Source organism: Notamacropus eugenii, chromosome 6, assembly GCF_028372415.1.
Source record: "Notamacropus eugenii isolate mMacEug1 chromosome 6, mMacEug1.pri_v2, whole genome shotgun sequence".
Classification (NCBI taxonomy): Eukaryota; Metazoa; Chordata; class Mammalia; order Diprotodontia; family Macropodidae; genus Notamacropus; species Notamacropus eugenii.
In genome coordinates, this window is record NC_092877.1 from 40,581,029 (window position 1) to 40,600,474 (window position 19,446).

Below are 19,446 nucleotides of genomic sequence, written 5' to 3' on the forward strand. Positions count from 1 at the left end.
AAACTGATAGGAAGATATACTTCATTATTATGAACAAAATGCTACATTTTCCAGAGACCTCGGATTAAACCAAGAAGCATTGGGTCTTCTGATCTGATCTGTAACGTTTTGGCTTTGAAATGTTCCCTTTTTTAATAAAAACAAAGGAACTGATATGCTGATGTGTGGCCTAAATGGGACAAGTTCTGTACTTCAGCTGTAATCAAGTTTCTTATATCTCCAAAGAATAGATCCTCAGATAGCTTAAGTTCAACAATACAATATCTATTAATATTTAAGAACAAAATAATTCTGAATGACTGATTCCTTCCCCCCCCCCAAAAAGTATAAAAACTAGAACCAGGGCATTACCTTTTTACTTGATTAAAAAAAAAGTCAAACCATCAGCGTTGTGCCAGAGTTCTAGTGACCCAGTTTGATTGTTCTAAAAGTATCAGCAAAGGTTTGTGTGGAGGTGACTATGCTAGAAAAGTAAGGAAATCATCTTGCAAATGGCATGCTGAAGGAAGGTTTTGACATACGGAGGCACTGAAGATAGAATAGTTTTGTTTTAAATTTGTACAATTAAGCTGAGATTAGTTGTGGTTTTTGTTTTAAAATAACAACCTCCAAAAACATTTGTTTCATTTTCTTTCAGACACAGGCATAGATTATCAAGCTCTTCTGAAGCAGTTTGAGCACCTAAATCATCAGAATCCTGACAAGTTTGAACCAACAGACTTAGATATGTTAATCAAAGCCGTGAGTATGCTGTACTAAAAGTCTTGTCTGTCTCATTGTACTGAGGTCTTATTATTTGACAGGAGCTCAGAGAGTTCGGCCACCATATTTTTTACAGTCTTTATTGTATCTTGCACAGTAATGGAGCTTAATGTTTCGATAGCATAAACACATAATTTCCTTGTATGGAGTTATCAAACTAGGTAGTCTAATCTATTAATTCCTGAATTTGGTTCCTTTGTATGACTCTACCCAGTTTTTTATATCTTTATTTCCTAATGTTATTTTTCAGTAGCATTACCTGAACCCTATACTAAGTACTTTTTGGTTGTTGATCAAAATGATAGTTTTTAGTACTTAGAAAAAAGATGCTGTACTTTCTCAAAAGGAGGTGAAGCTGGAATCTTGTAGGATTTAAATTAAGCAAAAGTTGCAGCTTAGACCAAGTTAAAACTCCAGACTGAATAATAATGACATTGGGCTTGGGATTTTCCATGAAATGAAATAACAAATAGAATGCATTTTATAAATCCTAAAGTACCTTATGTAAACACTAGCTATCCTAATGGTAGTAATCATGTTTTAGCTTGCCCTCCCTTGATCATCTTGAGCATCTTAGGTATGATTTATTTACATGCATATTCCCTGTAGTTGAACTTTTTTCAGTTGCTTCAAATGACTACGTGGTAAGTGCTGGTAAAACCTAAGATTCAAATTATAGATTTAGAAGACAAAACATGTCAAATTTAACTTTATTTTATTGTTAGTATTGCTAACTATTTTACTCTCTTACTCTTTTACTGATGTTAAGTTTTTCTGTAAAATTATTTGAGGGTAAATTTTACTCAAGATTTTTAATTGTATTTCTAAACAGTAGACTTTCACTTTTAAAATATCTTACCTAGGCTACAAGTGATTTAGAAAATTATGATAAAACTCGCCATGAAGAATTTAAAAAATATGAAATGATGAAGGAGCATGAAAGGCGAGAATATTTGAAAACACTGAATGAAGAAAAAAGGCATGAAGAAGAATCTAAATTTGAGGAAATGAAGAAGAAACATGGAAATCATCCAAAAGTTAACCACCCAGTAAGGATTGTTGCTTTATGAACATTAGCTAAGTGAAAACCCTTGATCTATCTTATAAAATAGCCAAGCTTTGCTCTCAAGGAAATAAGGATTACTTATTAATTAATAGTATTAATACTTAAATTATTTTTAATACTATGAATCTCTTACAACACTAATGTAGTTAAGCTGATGCCAGATTTTCTCATCAATTTTTAAAAAATCAATTTTGTAGGGAAGCAAAGACCAATTAAAAGAGGTATGGGAGGAGACAGATGGACTGGATCCTAGTGACTTTGACCCGAAGACATTTTTCAAATTGCATGGTAACAAATTTAATATCAATATTATATTTGTGTATCCTTTTTTGCAAAAGTTGAAAACTAAATTACTCTATATCAGAAGTGTAAAACACAATCGACAGCACTCCTCAGAGCAGCTTGAACCAGATTACAATATAATTAGGAAATATTTAACAAAATAATAAATAAAAATACAATAAAAGATAGATAACATTACAGTTTTAAAACTAAACCAGTATGAGGCCTTATGTATGGACTAGTGGCCCCTTTTGTATTTGAATTTGACACCACTACTGCTGTACATATATTTCACCCGGAGCCTTTTATTGAGTCTTACTATCACTTTGAAAATTTTATAGTTTTTTCCCCTATAGTAAAATGAATAGTCTTTATTGCTGAATGTTGACATAGAATATTTGAAGTCAGTACTTTGGGTTTGTATTTGGTGCTAAATCATTATGTGACTTAACTTAGACTCTTTCTTTCTCTGTAAACTCAGAATAATTCTATGGATTTACCTGATTATAATTATTTGAAAAACAATGAACACTAAATATTATTTCTACTACCAGAGTTTAGAAAGAAAAATCTGCACATATGCTCAGTTTTTTAAAAATTTTTTTGAAAGAGGAGTTATTTAGAATTATTTTGTTCTTAGTTATGAGTAGACATTGTATTGTCTGACTCAGACTTATCTGGGGATCTCATTCTTTGTAAAAGAAAGAAATTTGGTTCAGCTGAAAAGAAGTTATCCTGTTTAGACTGAATGTCAGAACTTGTCTTTTCAAAACCATTATAAAATGACTATTTTTAATGATTCATTTTCTGTTCTAGTTTATTAAAAACAATTTTGCACTTGTTACTTTTATACTTTAGATGTCAATAGTGATGGTTTCTTGGATGAGCAAGAATTAGAAGCCCTGTTTACCAAAGAGGTAAAAATGGAACCTATTGAGTTTTTTTGTTATTCATTGTTTTCTCTTTTTCCTCCTACTCCTCTTTTTGTGGGCCTTTTCTTATTAAAAAAATGTTTTATTGATACCTTTTTTCTTTACAATTATTATTTAACTCTCTCCTGTGACAAAGAAAATCAATGAAGAAAAAACATTCCCTTCTTGTAATTTTCTACCTCCTTGCCATGAGAGAGCTATGCTTTGTTTTCTTTCAGTTCCTTCATTTTTCCCCTTTATATTAATCAAATTAATTTGCTTTTAGAGGTCCTTTCATTTGTATCATTGTATTTATTGTTTATATTGTTCTCTTTGTTCTGTGTATTTCACTTTGCATCTATTTTTATACTGATCTTTTCAACCTCTTTTTAGTTAGAGAAAGTATATGACCCTAAAAATGAAGAGGATGACATGGTTGAAATGGAAGAAGAAAGGCTTAGGATGAGGGAACATGTTATGAATGAGGTATGGTTAACAAGTTTGACTCTATATTGTGATGGCTGTGAATATTGAATGAAAATGTCTTAGGGTTAGGGTTAGAATCGATTCTAACCCTAAATGCACTCCAATTCTAAATCCCTAACCCTAAAATGGCAGCAAATTTCCAAGTTCTTGGTATTGTTTATATGGAGTAATGAATGAATAGAAACAAATTTCAATCTAGAATTTTTGATTTTCTACAACTGACACTGTGTGAACACAAAAGCAATTCATAGTCTAATCAGAATTGTGTCAGAAATACTCAGAATGAACTGCAGTTGGTGAAGCAAGCTAAGGATTACAAAAATGCCCCTTTAAAAAAAAAAGCTATATGACTACACATGTATAACCTATGTTAAATTACTTGACTTCTGAATGGAGGAGGCCAGGGAGGGAGGGAGACAGAGAATTTGGAACTCAAAAATTGAAAAGGTGTAATTTTTTCATGTACATCTACATATACATGTAATTAAAAAAAATAAAATATGAAATAAGATTTTACCTTTTTCTTTTCAACAATTCAGGAACAAACATCCCAGTTTTCAAAAAGGGGAAGAGAGTAGAGATGGCAAAAGACCTAAATGCTTGACCTCTTCCTAACAAAATCTAGAATGTATCATTAAACACATAGTGAAAATTTAGGGAAAAAAAAGAAGTGATCACTAATAGCCATGATAATAACCTCAAGAAAAGATCAGGCCATACTAACTGTCTTTCCTTTTTAACAGGATTATTAGAATGGTAGATCAGGGAATGCTGTAGATATAAAAGAGAGATATAGATCAGATGGTCGTATATCATCTTAGGTCAGTTCAGGATTGGTTGAATGACCAGGTTTAAAGAGTAGACACTTATGATTGGATGTCATCTCGGAAAGAGGAATGTTGCCATTAAGTCTCATTTATTTCATTTAAATCTTATTTTTAATACTTAGTACAAAATACTATCTGCAAGGCTTCCTCTGAAGTCCTGCTGTAGTGCTTCATCATGGTATGAAAAGTAATCTTGGGTTCCAGTAAGGTATGTCAAAAGAACACAACCTCTGGAAGCTCTTAGCAGCTTGTAAAGGCTTAGGGTAGGTCAAAGTTGTATGGCTAGTTGTATGTATATTTATTGGAGTTGTATGTATGTTTATTGTATTTATTTATTGGAGACCAGCCTGATGAAATAGAAAGGCTCTTGTCATCAGAGATTGACTGTGAGATGATGAATTTTTATAATACTGCAACTCATTTAAATAGTCTATTTAAGGTATAGCACTGTTGTCATCTCTGTTGGTGAAAGGAGTGTTCACATCAATGAAATCACACATACTCTAGCATGAGAGAGCTAGAAGGACTCTCAGATTATCTAGACCAAATCTCTTGCTTTATAAAGGCGGAAACTGAGGCTTCATAGAACTGCAATGACTTTCCCCAGTTCATACCAGTAATAAGTAGCAGAGCTAGGATGTGAATGCAGGTCTTCTGGAAACTAAATTCAACATTTTTTCCATTATACCACTAAAGTATCAGAGTAAGTGCTTGATACTGAGGATACAAATGCAGGTGACACATGCCTACGCTCAAGGAGCCTATAGTTAATAGAGTAAAATTACCTATCCACCAATATTATGGTTATTGAGTTAAATACTCAAGAGAGAGTCATGATAAAGCTATCAGAAATATATAAGAAGGGAATGATCATTTTTCAGCTGGGGAGAAGGATAACAGGCAAAGATTTGGGACATGAAGGAAGAAAATAATTTTAGCAAAAGAGGTGAGAGATGAAGAGTTTTGGGGGCAAAGAGAGAGCATTATTCATGTCAGATATGGGGGACCATCTGAGGAAAGGAATGGACAAAAGGAGGATGGAAAGTTTTGTCTAAAACCTAATGTTTGAATGGAAAAAAACTGACACAAGACTGGAAATGTAGGCTGGAGTTTAGAGAACCTGGAATGGAACTTTCTACTTTATCCTTAGATTAAACGGAGTCACTAACTGTTTTTGAGTGAGAAAGTGAGACTAACAACACATTGATGTATTTTAAGATGTGCAAAGCATTAGAAATCCTGTAAGGCTGGTAGTACAAATATCATCTCCATTTTGTAGGTAAGGCTACTGAGGCTCTGAGAACTTAAATGAGTTTCCAGCCTCAGTTCCCTCATCTGGAAAAAGAGGATAATAATAGTGCCTAACCTTGTAGATATAACCTGGATTTCAAGACTGAGCATTTGCAGAAAACTCTTAGTTGGTGGATAGAATGATTCCTGACTCACCCTGAGTGCTTGAAGTACAAATTAGGCTTGTTAACTGATCCTGTAATGCTCTAGAACAGTATTTTTAACTAATAAAGAGGCATTGTTTTAAAAAAAGAAGAAGCCAGCCTCAGAGTTAAAAAGATTTTCTTCCCATTAAGACAGAGGCAGCTAGGTGGCACACTGAATGGAGTACACAGCCTGGAGTCAAGAGGTCCGCATTCAAATCTAGCCTTAAAAAAAAGGTTAAGTAAGTTTCCTATGATCATACATTCAGTAAGAATTCAAAATCAGATCCTCCAAGTTCAGCATTATATGGCATTGATTAGAGGAGTATGTTAGGAAGATACTTGGGCAGAGGTGTGAGGGATGAATGGGAGAGGGGGTCACCTTGAGGGAGGAAGACAAATTAGGCTGTTAGAATACCCTCAATAAGAAGTTATAAGGGACCAGAGCTAGTGATAGAAAGACTATTGAAAAGATGGAATCCATAGGACTTAGAGACAGATCCAGTGGTGACTTTTCTAATGAGTACTAATGGGAAACTCTTAAGGTTTCAGGTGTGAATAACTGATTGGATAATGCTATCAATAAGGAACAGAGAAATTAGAGGGAGGGCAGGATTTGGGGAGAAGATAGTACCTATGATGATTTAATTAGTTGACAGATTACAGATAGTACCTCTTTTCCTTAATTACTTCCTTGATGAATATTTTGGATTCTATACTTTGTAGCATCAGAAGTCTCCCTTTCTTAGAAATACAAAAATTTTAACACAACAAATTTTTACTAAATACCTACTATGTGCATGTCACTGTGAGAACCCAGGGAGAAGGAATACTCCTATCTTCATGGGTCCCAGGGTGTCTTGTTTTCCTATTCTACTTAGCCTGAAGCTTTGCCTCAATCTGAGAGCCTTTTGTGTTCCCAGATTTGAGTTCTGCAACAGAAAAGCTTTCAGAGCAACTCCTGTAGCAGGTTTTCATAATATTTCTTCATTATTCAGTTTGTAGTGACCTCAGACAACAAGCATTGATTAAGCACCTGCTCTGTGCCAGGTACTGTCCTGGGTCCTGGAAACACAAAGAATGAAGCAGTCCTTGCAGACCTGTGTGTACATAATTCTGTATAGAACATTAGCAGTTGTCACTGTAGTCACACATAAATACAGACAAAACTATAGTGACTGTAGGGTCATATATTCCCATCATTAATACAGATAATCAAAAGCTGGAGGAGCCTGGAGTCAGTTTTCGATTAAGACCTGAAGTGAAGTCTAAATTTAAAAAAAGTACTCAGCTTTAAATTTGTTTTCATAAGGACTTTTAAAGAAACCTTTGGACTTAAATAGAATCAATAGCATTCTGAACTCCATAATGAGGAAGTGAAAGATGTCCTACTGCTGATACAGAAAGGATTAGTTTTTTTTTTTTTTCCAATTTGTAAACATGTCACCAGAGGTCCAATAGTATTCTAGTATTTCTTAGCTGAAGAGAGTGTCTAATATCTAAATGGTGGAGGGAAAAGTTAATGTTACATTTCTGTTTTCCTCTAATCAGGTTGATAATAACAAGGACCGGTTAGTGACTTTGGAAGAGTTTCTAAAAGCTACTGAGAAAAAAGAATTCTTGGAGCCAGATAGCTGGGAGGTAATATCTGTTTGAAATGGATTATTATCATGTTTTCTTCGTTTCATCAAGATGTTCACCGATATCTTTCTTTCTCTTTTGTATTATATTTGGATACTTACTTTTTTTTATAGAAGATCAATTTTTTTCTGAACTGGTAGAATTCCTATTACTCTATGTACTACAAGGGAGGATCAGCATACATAAACTTAAAGAGATGCTGGACTGTGTCAGCAGAAACAGAATCTGACATTTTCCAAGCCTAATAATAGCAACAATAGTTAGCAGTGATATAGTGCTTTAAAGTTTGCCAGTCACTTTACAAATGTTATTTTATCCTCATAACCATCCTGAGAGGTATGTACTGTTTTCTCATTTTACAGATGAAGACACTGAGGGAGGCAGAGGTTAAGTGACTTGCCCAGGGTTGCATAGCATGTAATTATCTGAGGTCAAATTTGAACTCAGGTCTTCCTGGCTCCATCTAGCTGCCTCTCATATTGAATAAAGTTATACATTTATCAATTCAGACAGTTTTGATAATTTTTGAGAAGCTGATTCTTTGACCCTAGGGGCTTTTGTCTGTTACTTGAGACATGAAGAAGAATGGATGAGGGAAGATAACAGAGGATTGTCATCTCTTTCTAGTGCCCTCTGGTGAGCCTCTGGAGGTCAGAGGGAAGGGTTGCTGCTGTTGTTTCCTAGCTGGGACCTGTGATTTCATCAGTATGAGGAGAACTCCCTTTGCTAATTTTCTTTTTTATTATTATTTTTTTGTTTTCAGTGTTCTACAATCACTTCCATATAACTTAGATTTTTTTCCCTCCTTCCCCCCTCCCCCCCTTGAGTCAGCATACAATTTTATATAGTTTCTACACATACATTCCTATTAAATACATTTTCACCTTAGTCATGTTGCTTAGAAGAATTAAAATGAATGGGAGAAATCATAAAACAAACCAAAATGTAATACAAAAGAAAATGATCTGCTACATTCTACAATTAAATTCCATAGTTCTTTCTCTGGATGTGGAAGGCATTTTGCCTTAAGAGACCACTGGGAATTTTTTAAGTCCTTGCATTTCAATGAAGTTCTAAGTCTACCAGAAAAAATCCTTGCACACTGTGGTTGTTGCTGTGTACAAAGTTCTCCTGGTTCTGCTCCTTTCACTCAGCATCAGTTCATATAAGTCCTTCCAGGCCTCTCTGAAGTCTTCCTGTTCATCATTTCTTACAGCACAATAGTATTCCATTACATTCATATATCACAATTTATTCAGTCATTCCCCAATTGATGGACATCCCCTTGATTTGTAGTTTTTGGCCACTGCAAAACATACAATATTTTTGTACATGTGGGACTCTTTCCCATTTTTATGATCTCTTGGGGATATAGTCCTAGAAGCGATATTGCTGGGTCAAAGGGTATGCACATTTTTGTAACCCTTTGAGCATAGTTCCAAATATTTCTCCAGAATTGCTGGATTAGCTCACAGCTCCACCAACAATGAATTAATGTTCCAACTCTCCCACATCTTCTCCAACATTTATCATCATCCTGTTTTGCCATGTTAGCCAATCTGATAGGTGTGATATGGTATCTCAGAGTTGTTTTGATTTGCATCTCTCTAATCAATAGTGATTTAGAGCATTTTTTATATGACTATAGATAGCTTTGATTTCTTCCTCCGAAAACTGCCTGTTCATATCCTTTGACCATTTATCAATTAGAGAGATAAAATCCTAAAACTTTAAAACTAGAAGGGACCTTAAATTGTTGCCACCTTTTAAAAACTTTTCTTTCTTAATAATGAATTTAACAAACACAAACATTTCAGTATATAAAGAACAGAAGTAGTGTTGTATCTAATACCATGACCTTTGGTTATATACAGTTTTAAAAAGTATATGTTAAGTATAATACAATAGTGACAAATCTATCCTTCTGAAAGTCCTTCTCTCATAGACATTTCTTCATATTTTGCTAAGGTTCCTTTCTTCCCTATTTCTTCTTCCTCTTCTATCTCTTCTCTTTTTTTCCCTTTTTTCCTTCCATCCCCCTTCCTACCCTCTTCCTTTTCCCTCCATCTTTTTTCTCCTTCCTCCTGCTAGCCCAAATGGAAATTCTCCCTTGTAACAAGTAATAGTCAAGCAAAAGAAGTAGATCCATTGGCTAGTCTGGAAAGAAATCTCACTTTGCCCTTGCATGGCAGGAAGCATGCTGCAGCCTCAGTTTTGTGGAGTCTTGCTTGCTCAGTTCATGGAGGCTTCCTTCTGTGATAGTGGTCACCAAACGAGGAGCATAGCGCTCTCCCTTCTGGTTCTCTGCCTCATCTTGATGCCCTTTTTTCTACAAGAAAACTCAGGCCTTTCCTTAGCGTGTGTGTTTTTTTTTCTTAATAGACATTGGATCAGCAGCAGCTTTTCACAGAAGAAGAGCTGAAAGAATTTGAAAATCACATCTACGAACAAGAACACAAGCTCAGGCAGAAGGCAGAAGATCTCCAGAAGCAGAAGGAAGAGCTCCAGCGCCAGCACGACCAGCTCCAGGCCCAGAAACATGAATATCAGCAGGTCAGCCCTGGGGCAGGAGTTGAACGTTTTCACCACTCAAAGCCTGTCTTAGCCCATTCACACGTTTAACTCTCACTTTTTTCATTTACCAGGTGGTACAACAGATGGAACAAAAGAAATTACAACAAGGAGCACCTCCAGCAGGGCCAGGCGGGGAATTAAAATTTCAGCCACGTAAGTAATTGTGATTTTTTTTTAGTACTAATAATAGTACTAAATGAAATTTATTTAAGTGAAATATTAATAACTGAAATGCAATTTCAAAGAATGTGTGCATTTTTCTCTTCATCTCCAAAAATGTGAAAGTTACTTTACTGAAGAGAAAAATATATAAAACTTCTAAAAGAAACTTTATTCACCAAAGTACATTTCACACATTTTCTTTAAATGACAACCCAGTTAGCACTGATATGCTTAATTAAAAGTTTTTGGCCCTATTCAATTAGATATACATTTATTATTATACTTACTATGTGCAAGGAGGTGTGGTTACTAAGCTAAACATGAGGCAGTTCCTTATCTCTAGGAGCTAACATTCTGCTGGGAGAAGGAGGAAAGGAGGAAGGTACTTGGACCAAAATAAAACTTGAGGGAAGGAGGAAGCATCAATCTTCAGATAGGAGGGGAAGCGCAATCTCAGATGAGCTTTGAAAGGATATAAGGATTCAGAGACAAGGGGGACATTGTAGGTGTTTTAATTTCTATTTAATTTCTCTTCTTTTTCTTGTTCCTACCTCAAGAGCATCTCTCCCCTTTGGCCCCCCCACCCTTCAGCACTGAAGAGATAAAAATAATCACCTTTGGTAACTGATGCGATATGATAAGGGGAGTGCTGGAGACTGGGGGGTCAGAAATGTTACCAAGGTTATAACTGTGATGGCCTGCATAGCAATAAGGAAGGGGTAGTAGAGGTACAGGTTTGAGAGGAAAAATAACATAATGAGATCACATTTTTCTATCCCATGAAACTCCTCCTGCTCAGGTGAGTTTGATGGGTTGCCAATTTACTGAAACTGAAAGAGAGGTGGGCTCTTACTGCTTTACTCTCCAGGTGAGTCTAAGGGTGCCTGCTGGAGTTCTGAGGTGATTTAGAAAGGTTAGGGTGGAAGGGTTAGGGAAATAGACTTTCCCTACATAGCATCTTCTGTGGGTCCTTGGGTATCAGGTTAGTTAGGTTATAACTGTCCTGAAATTCCAAGGCCTGACTCAGAAGGATGTGAAGTTTGGAGAGCTTACACTGTGGAAGCAGATGGAGAGTAGGGAGGATAAAAATCAGGAGAGTTGTCAGAATTGGTTGCCATGAGAGCAGGGATTGCCTTTTACCTTTTTTGTGTCCTTAGCACTTGGGGAAGCTAGGTGGTGCAGTGGATAGAGCACCAGTGCAGGAGTCAGGAGGACCTGAGTTCAAATCTCACCTCAGACACTTGACACTCACTAGCTGTGTGACCTTGGGCAAATCACTTAACCTCAATTGCCTCATCTTGGGTCATCTCCAGTCATCCTGATGAATATCTGGTCACTGGATTCAGATAGCTCTGGAGAACTGAGGCTGGTGACCTACCCAGCCCTCCCTCACTCAAAACAAAGTCAAGTGCAAGTCATGTCATTATTTCTCTGATGGCTTGGTCTTCTTCGGCAACGAAGGACAAACACACACAGTCATCCCTGGCACTTAGCATAGTGCCTCGCACATAGTAGCCACTTAATAAATGTTTATTTTCTGACCTTCTGATAGTCTCTTATGTTGGTGAAAAATGTAATAACTGAGAAAACAAAGGTTTGAAATGAGCATATCAATTTGGTCAACATAATCTAAGTTCTTGTTTAAGGATTTCTAAACAACTAGTGGAGGTGCTCCAGTTTTCCAGTCGTGCAGGCTAAGTTCAAACAGTGCAATAAGGTTTTCTCTCAATTCTCACAATTAAATAAATTTTTCTCATAGGACAGAAGTTGACTAGACCCATAGTTGAATAGGCAGGGAACTGAGTGAGCTCCAGATTTGAGTCACCAGATGAAGCCAGTGTGGTTCACTTAATTCCCACAATTAATCACTAGGTGTCCTAAACCCTTCAATTTCCTCACTATTCCAAATCAAATCATGCCAACAAGCATTTATTAAGCTCTTCCTGTGTGTCAGAATCTGAGAAGTGCTGGGCATAAGACAGAAGACTCAAGCAGTCCTTACCCTCAGGGAACTTATATTTTAATGTGAGAGAAAACCGGTAAATAACTGTGTACAAGTCAGATGAGCAGAGTGAATGGGAGATAGTATTAGACAGAGAGTCCTAGCATTGAGGGAGGTGGGGAAAGGCTTCTTGCCGTGGGTGGAATTGGAGCTGAGATTTGAAGGCAGCCAGCTGGCAGAAATGAGGAGGGAGGCAGCCAGGAAAGACATGCAGAAGCGTTGTGTCCAAGGGATGAGAAGAAGGGTGGATCTTAGAGTGCATAGAGGCAAACAAACATAAGAAGACTGGAAGGGGCACAAGTTAGGAAGGACTTTAAAGGCCAAACAGAGGATTTCATGATCCTGGAGGTAATAGGGAGCTGCTAGAGCAGATTGAACAGGGGTTCTGGAGGTCCTGGTGGTAGTGACAGGGACCTTTGCTTTAGTTTGGCAACTGAGTGGAGGGCTGGACTAGGGAATGGGGAGAGACTTGGGGCAGAAATAGCATCCAGAAGGTTAATGCAGCAGTTCACATGGGAGATGATGAGACCTATTACCAGGGTGGCAGCTGTGTGAGTGGAGAAATGGGGAGGTATACAGGAGATGTTATGAAGGAGGAATCAACAGGATTTGGCAAAAGATTGGCTGTGTAGGGTGAGTGAGGGTGAAAAAGTATGTGAGCCTGGGTGACTGGGAGGATGGTGGTACCCTGGACAATAATAGGTAAGTTGGGAAGAGGGAAGTGTTTGGAGGGAAATCTAATGAGCTCAGTTTGGGCCATGTTGAGTTTGAGATGTCTGTGGGACAGTCAGTTTGTGATGTCCAGTAGGTGACTGGAGATTGGATACTGGAGGTGAAGGGAGAGCTTATCACTTGGTAAGTAAATCTGAAAATCATCTTCTTAGAAATTAGAAGTGAGTCCATGGAAATAGATGAGATGTCCAAGTAGGATGGTAAAGAAGAAAGGGGGAGCCCAGGACAGAGCCTTGGGGCATGACCTGGATGAAGTTCTCCCAAAGGAGACTGAAAGGTTTGGACAGAGAGGAGGAGAACCAGGATAGAGCAATGTCTAGGTTTTCTAGAGGGGACAAAATATCTTGGAGGAGTGTAATGAACAGTGTCGAAGTCTGCAGAGAGGTCAAGAAAGATGAAGATTGAATAAATGAACTCTGACTTTAACCCTGATTATTCCAGCAGTCTTCACTATCTCAAAACTTTTCCTTTAGACTGAATATCTCCTGTAGAATTAGCCTATTTCCTTTTAGTCTGATCTCTTTGGACAGGATAGCATTTTTGTGTAAAACAGCATAATTCCTCATTCAGCAAATATTTGTTGATGTTGATGGCTTGTTCCTTTTGTATAAGAACCCTTAAAAATATTAAATTACCCTGAGTTTTTAAGGTTCCATAAGGTTGAACCTTTCCTTACATGTCTCCCTCCTCCCTTGCCTGAACTTTGAATCACTTTTGTTATTTGCTTCTGAAAATTCTCAATTTCTCTGAAATTGTGAACTCCACTAGAAGTAGAAAGGTCTGATTAGTGTGAACCACAGTGGGAGAATGGCAGACCTGTGTAATTTTTTCAAACTGAAATATTAATACTAGAATTGGAATAATGTTCCTGTGACTACTGCTGTTTGAATTATAGCAAGAGAATGTTTATTTGTGAACTTCTCTGTGAAAGGCAGCCATGATTTGCCTTGAAAACTGCAGTGCCCAGTTTAGTGCAAGCCTGAAAGATAGCAGAGGGGGATGAAGCCAGGGTGAAAATGGAGCTGAGTTTTAATTTCTCATAGAGCCAGGAATACAACACACTTTTCCTTGGTTAGAGATATTTCCTGGGAGTTTCATTTTCACTTATAAATGTACATAGTCATATTTGAGACAGATATTTCACAGTTCCTAGTAAAGTATGTGATGTCATATTATTCAAGGGAGAATTAATAGTTAAATTGATTTATGGACTCAAAAAATTTTTAAGAAATCATGTTTCCTCTTTTTCCCCCCACTTGATAGTATTTTATTTTTTCCAATTACATGTAAAGAAAGTTTCTAAATATTCATTTTTGTAAGATTTTGAATTCCAAATTTTTCTTCCTCCCTTCCCCCCCAAGACAGCTAACACTCTGATATAGGTTAGACATGTACAATCATGTTAAACGTATTTCCACATTAGTAATATGAAAGAAGAATCATAATAAAATGGAAAAACCACAAGAAAGAAAAAAACAAAAAACAAAAAGTGAAAATAGCATCCTTCAATATGCATTCCGACTCCATAGTTCTTTCTCTGGATGCACATTTGTCTTATTTAAAAATGTGTTATAGAAGTGGTGGAACCTTTGAATCATAGATCTGTATTTTAATTTCCCACAGATTTGCTGTTGAAAATTATTAATATGCTAATACAACAGCTCTTATTTTTTTAAAAAATCTATGATTTTTTACTTGTAGAGGAAGATGAGTTTTCTACAAACTTCTCATTAGTGCCAGGTTGAAACTTTTTCTTGACAGTAAAGCTCCCCAAAACGAAACAGTAATGATTTAATTACTGAGAGAGAGGAGTCTTTTTGGGGCCCCTTCTACTACTAGTTGCAGTAATATGTTCATTTTTCTTTGTTTTACAGCTGGGCAGCAGCAAGAGGAGAAGTCAGAAAAGCATTCTCTAGGCAGTGACCACCTTCAGCCTTTGTCAACCCAACACGTTTCTCCCCTTCAGGAAGGAGCAGCCATGGCTGAACATGTCCAGATTCACCCTTAACCACGTGGTGCCTCAACTTTATACTTTTCTTGTTCATTTTTTGTTTGTTTAAAAAGGGAGACTAAAGTGGATTAAGAAATTAAATTTAAAATGTCTTATTTCTTGCCCCTACTTGTAGCATCATCAAAAGGCTAATTGTAATTTTGTTTTAGCAACACTTTAAAGCAGTCTTTCTTCATCTCCTGAAAAATGTGAAAGGAGAGGTTACTAAAAATCTTTTTTTGACTCCATTTTGTAAAGACAAATTTTAGTGACTGGGGGATAAGATCCCATTAAAAGAAAACAAAAACCCAGTAGTTTGCTGTGAATAATAATCTGTTCTCAGGAGACTCCCATAATTAACCTACAACGTATGTGTATAGCTCCAACAAAAGATGATTGAGAACCTGGATCCAAGGGTCAAGTTTTTCCATTTTCTAGCACTGCCAACCTGCTTATTGTTTCTGAGACCAAAAAAGTACCCCTCAAAATAAAACTTTGAACTTCAGCTTTGATTTTTTTTTAATTGCCTCAAAGAATTATGCAGAACAGTAATGACTATTCATGTTTACAGATTCCTCAGATTCTCACTATGGAAAGCCTTTAGGATAAATATTTTTACTAACTTTAGTTATAATGAAGGTAAATGCATTGTACCAGCAATGCTGTGGGCCAATAGTTTACAATATCGTTCTTCCTGCATAATAGCCATTCTTCCTAAGATTCTTTAAAACTCTGCATGTTATTCAAATGATGATCATTTTTATTGAAAAAAAGGTATCACAAGAAATAACATTGGAGTTTGCTGCGCAAATTTGCCTACTTTCTTTCATTTCTGCATTCATGGTATATTTCTCTTAATTCTCTGTATTTAAAATTATAAATTTCAGTGTTAATGGTGAATAGTTGATGGGCTTCTTTTCTTTATTTAAATGGTATAATTTGACCCTTCACTGGATTTTTTTTTTTTTGCTTTGATAGAAACGATTCATTTTCCTCATTCTTTACCACAAGTTAATGGCTTATCTGTGTACTTGACAAGTGGGAGAAGAAATATAATTCATCCTGGTTCTGTGAAACATTCTTCATAAATTAGCTTGTCCAAATTCTGTTTTTTTTTTTTGGTCTTCATTTTAACCATCTTTTTGAAAGATGGTGCTAGTTGTACATGCCATTTTATGACATTAGTAGCACCTTGATTTTCTTGTGTTTCCCAAGGCTCTCCCCACTCCCAATCCTCTCTTTTAGTGTTAGGGCAATAAGTTACAGAATTATTAGAGAAGTAGTTTATTCCTGATTATTATCCTGTGATTATTATGTCTTTTTCTATGAACACTTGCCATTCTGTGTTATGTTTTAAAAATTATTTTGTGGTAGATTTGTTCCTTTTTGTTAAACATGGATTTTAAAACTATTTAAGTATACTTAATGTTATAGGAGAAAACAGATATATTGAGACTCCATTCTTTGGCTTGAATTTTTCCTAGAAGAATTATGTATTTTTTTCCTGTCTGCATCTTTCCTCCCTTAGATTTTGTTTTCATTGACATTTGCTTTGTTTGAGAGGTGAAGTTGGAATTGGGGAAAGAGAAAAGACCCCTTGAAGAAATCATCATTTTGCTCTTGCCAAGCCAAATGAGCAGGCAGGATCCTTTCCTACAGAGGGGCCTTTTGGATTTTTGGACCTTGCCACAGGGAAGACTATTCTTCCTGTAGAGAAATCTCTAACTTAATACATAGGACTGGACTTCGTGGGTAAAGCTAATGGGGGAAGGTGGGAACCCAGGGGGACCAGTAGCTCCTTGCAGCACAGTCTAGTAAGACCCTGATGAGTAAATATCTCTTGTCCAATTCCTGGAAGGTTTTTATTCCATTAAAATAATAATGGTTATGAAAATAAACCAGAGCCCATCTCCCACCCTTGGGGTATGACAGCCAGTATTTTCACCTCTTTAATTGGTGAGAAGGGACTACAAATCTTATTTAATATAAAGCCATGCGCACATATTGGTGAGATAAACCTAATTCTCTCTCTTTTGTTGTTGTCGTTGTTGCTGTTTTGAAGAGATTTGAGCCTTCTTCCTGATTCATTGCTTCCACTCCACAGTCAATATAACAATGTTCTATCCCTTCTGTCACTCCTTTCTGTTTTTCCACATTCAGTTTGCTTGCCTTTTCTGGTTTTTAGACTAGCTTTTCAGGACATCCGACTAGTTTCTAGGAAAGAGGAAAGTAATTCCTTCTTGATTTTAGTTTTTGGCTCCAGCTGTCCTGAGAAGTCACCACCAACAACCTTAAAACAATAACTATTGGACATCTTGTATTTAGTGTATAGTAGAGTATGTCTATGCCCTCACAATGCTAAGGTCGATTGTTTTTTTCCTGGGAGACCATGCTACAGAGATCCTAATTAAGACTAAAAAACTGGTTAAAGTAGGCTTCTGTTCCAAGAGATTTGTGTAAAAGACAAAAATACATGCTAAATCTTTGAGGACATGATTTGAAGAATGACTGTTTCATTTTGGTATGGTAACCTAGGTTGCCCTTACATGAAATAAGCTGAATGTTTTCCATTTCTGGCATCCTTCTCTTCCTTTACTTCATATAACTCATCATCCTGTCTCCTTCGTATCTGAGTTTGGTGTTGAAAAGGCTTTGAAGACTGAATGACCCTTCATACTCATTGGACACATCCTTGCATGCCAGAATGGGGGAAGGAGTGCCACTAAAACTTGTGACTTTTGTTCTTTAGACATTTCCTTCTTTAAAGCTGTCTGGCACCTTTCACATACATTGAATTTGGAAGCCATTAGAACTTGTAGAAGTGGCTGTGAAGTGCTGAGTCAGTAGCATCAGTTTTATCTATGGCCACATATCAATAACCTGTAATTGGGAGGACAAAAACCATTTTGGGAAGGGGATTTGTATCTGGTTATCTGAAATAAATGTGGAAGAATAAGTTTACTTACTATTTTCAATGTACTTTCATATTCTTTTTGAAAAGATTGTTATTACTTTTCCTTTTAATCAATGAAATCAATGCTGCTTAATACACAGTTAGTATAACTGATTTGCGTTCTTTAAAATTTATGTGATAGTTCACCAATCTTATTTTAAATCAGACCTTAAGTATCCTTTAGATTGCATTTTCTGTCATTAATTTTGAAGGAATTCCCAAGATAATTCAGCCCTGTGTAGCAATTTTTTAAGCTGGACAGGCTTAGCTATAATTAGCCTTTAAAATGGACTGACATGATCTGTGCACTGCTGTGCTTAGATTCATTTGTACTTTGTTTGGACCACTTAAAAATGAATAATTGCTTTGTAATCTTGATAATTAAGTCAAGAAGACACAGATTCAAGCATTAGCTTTTCAACTTGTGTATGGATTTCTTTTCTTTTTTGAACATATGTTGTAAAAAATCATATTCTCCAGTGCAATATTTGTTAGAAAATGTTGTCCCAGTCATCCTTTGTATAGATTTTTAAAAAATTTGATTAAACAGAAAATCAGATAAAATGTGATGTTTGGTGTAACTTTCTGTGAAACTCACATATGATGATGATGACAACCATGCTCTTTGCTGTACAGCAGTATTTTAGTTAGGAGTTTGAAGAGGTCTTTCGTCTAACCTCAGGATTCCTTTTTACAATATTCTTGATAGGCTGATACCCTGACTCTGTTGGAACCCTTTCAGGGATGGGAAGCTCAGGACTTCATGAATCCATTTCATTCTTGGATGGTGAAAGGCATGAGGAAATGATTTTTCATGTTAAGCTGAAACTTGCTTTTTCTAACTTCCATCTTTGCTTAGCCCTTTGGAAAAACGCAAAGGACTCTGTTGCCTCTGACACAGGACCACCCTTAGAACAGCACTCTCTGAGGGTTGGAAGGGAATTTAACCAATAACTGAGCAGCAGTGTTCTTTACAATATTCCTAATAGGTAGTCTTCAGCTTCTTCTGAAAGACCCGCACTGACTGCTCCACACAGCAGTTCTCATTCACCTTTTGGATGATAGCTTTGTGAGGATTTTCCACCTCCTCCTCATATTGTTGTCCCATCACTCCTTGCCTTTTCTTCATCCAGGGATCACCCCCAGTACCTTCAACTCTTAGAATAAGATGGTTTTTTAATGGCACTGGCCTATCTATTAATTTTCTTACAGAGCAGCTAACACAGGAAGATCTCAGTACTTGGTCTATTTCCGAAGATAATTAGGGAAAAAAGAAAAGGAGCCATATGATGTAAAATGGTTATAGCAGTCCTCTTTGTGGTGACAGAATTGTAAATTGCAGGAATGCCCATCATTTGGGAGATGGGGGACCAAGTTGTATATGATTGTGATGAAATACAACTGTGCTATAAGAAATGACGAGCTCAATGATTTTAGAAAAACATGGAAGGACTTGCAGGAAATAATGAAGAGCGAAATGAGCAGATCCAAGAGAACATCATAATACAGTTACAGCAATATTGTTTTAAGAACAACTTTGAGCAAAGTTATTTTGACTATTATAAATACCCAAATTAACTATAAAGAATATATGAAGATGCTACCTGCATCCAGAGAGAGATCTG

The 19,446-nt window shown here is 36.4% G+C and overlaps 1 protein-coding gene across 3 annotated transcripts in view; it reads left to right on the forward strand.

The window, feature by feature from the left end:
- Positions 1-15,373, forward strand: part of NUCB2 (nucleobindin 2) — a 39,219-nt gene extending 23,846 nt beyond the window's left edge. For all 3 annotated transcript variants that reach the window (XM_072619613.1, XM_072619614.1, XM_072619611.1), the window contains 9 exons: positions 638-741; positions 1,626-1,811; positions 2,026-2,116; positions 2,969-3,027; positions 3,415-3,507; positions 7,319-7,408; positions 9,791-9,961; positions 10,054-10,135; positions 14,753-15,373. In XM_072619613.1, coding sequence (XP_072475714.1) covers positions 638-741; positions 1,626-1,811; positions 2,026-2,116; positions 2,969-3,027; positions 3,415-3,507; positions 7,319-7,408; positions 9,791-9,961; positions 10,054-10,135; positions 14,753-14,886 — 1,010 coding nt within the window. In that variant the 3' untranslated portion in view covers positions 14,887-15,373. The remainder of the gene's footprint in view (positions 1-637; positions 742-1,625; positions 1,812-2,025; positions 2,117-2,968; positions 3,028-3,414; positions 3,508-7,318; positions 7,409-9,790; positions 9,962-10,053; positions 10,136-14,752) is intronic.
- Positions 15,374-19,446: the final 4,073 nt, after the last annotated feature.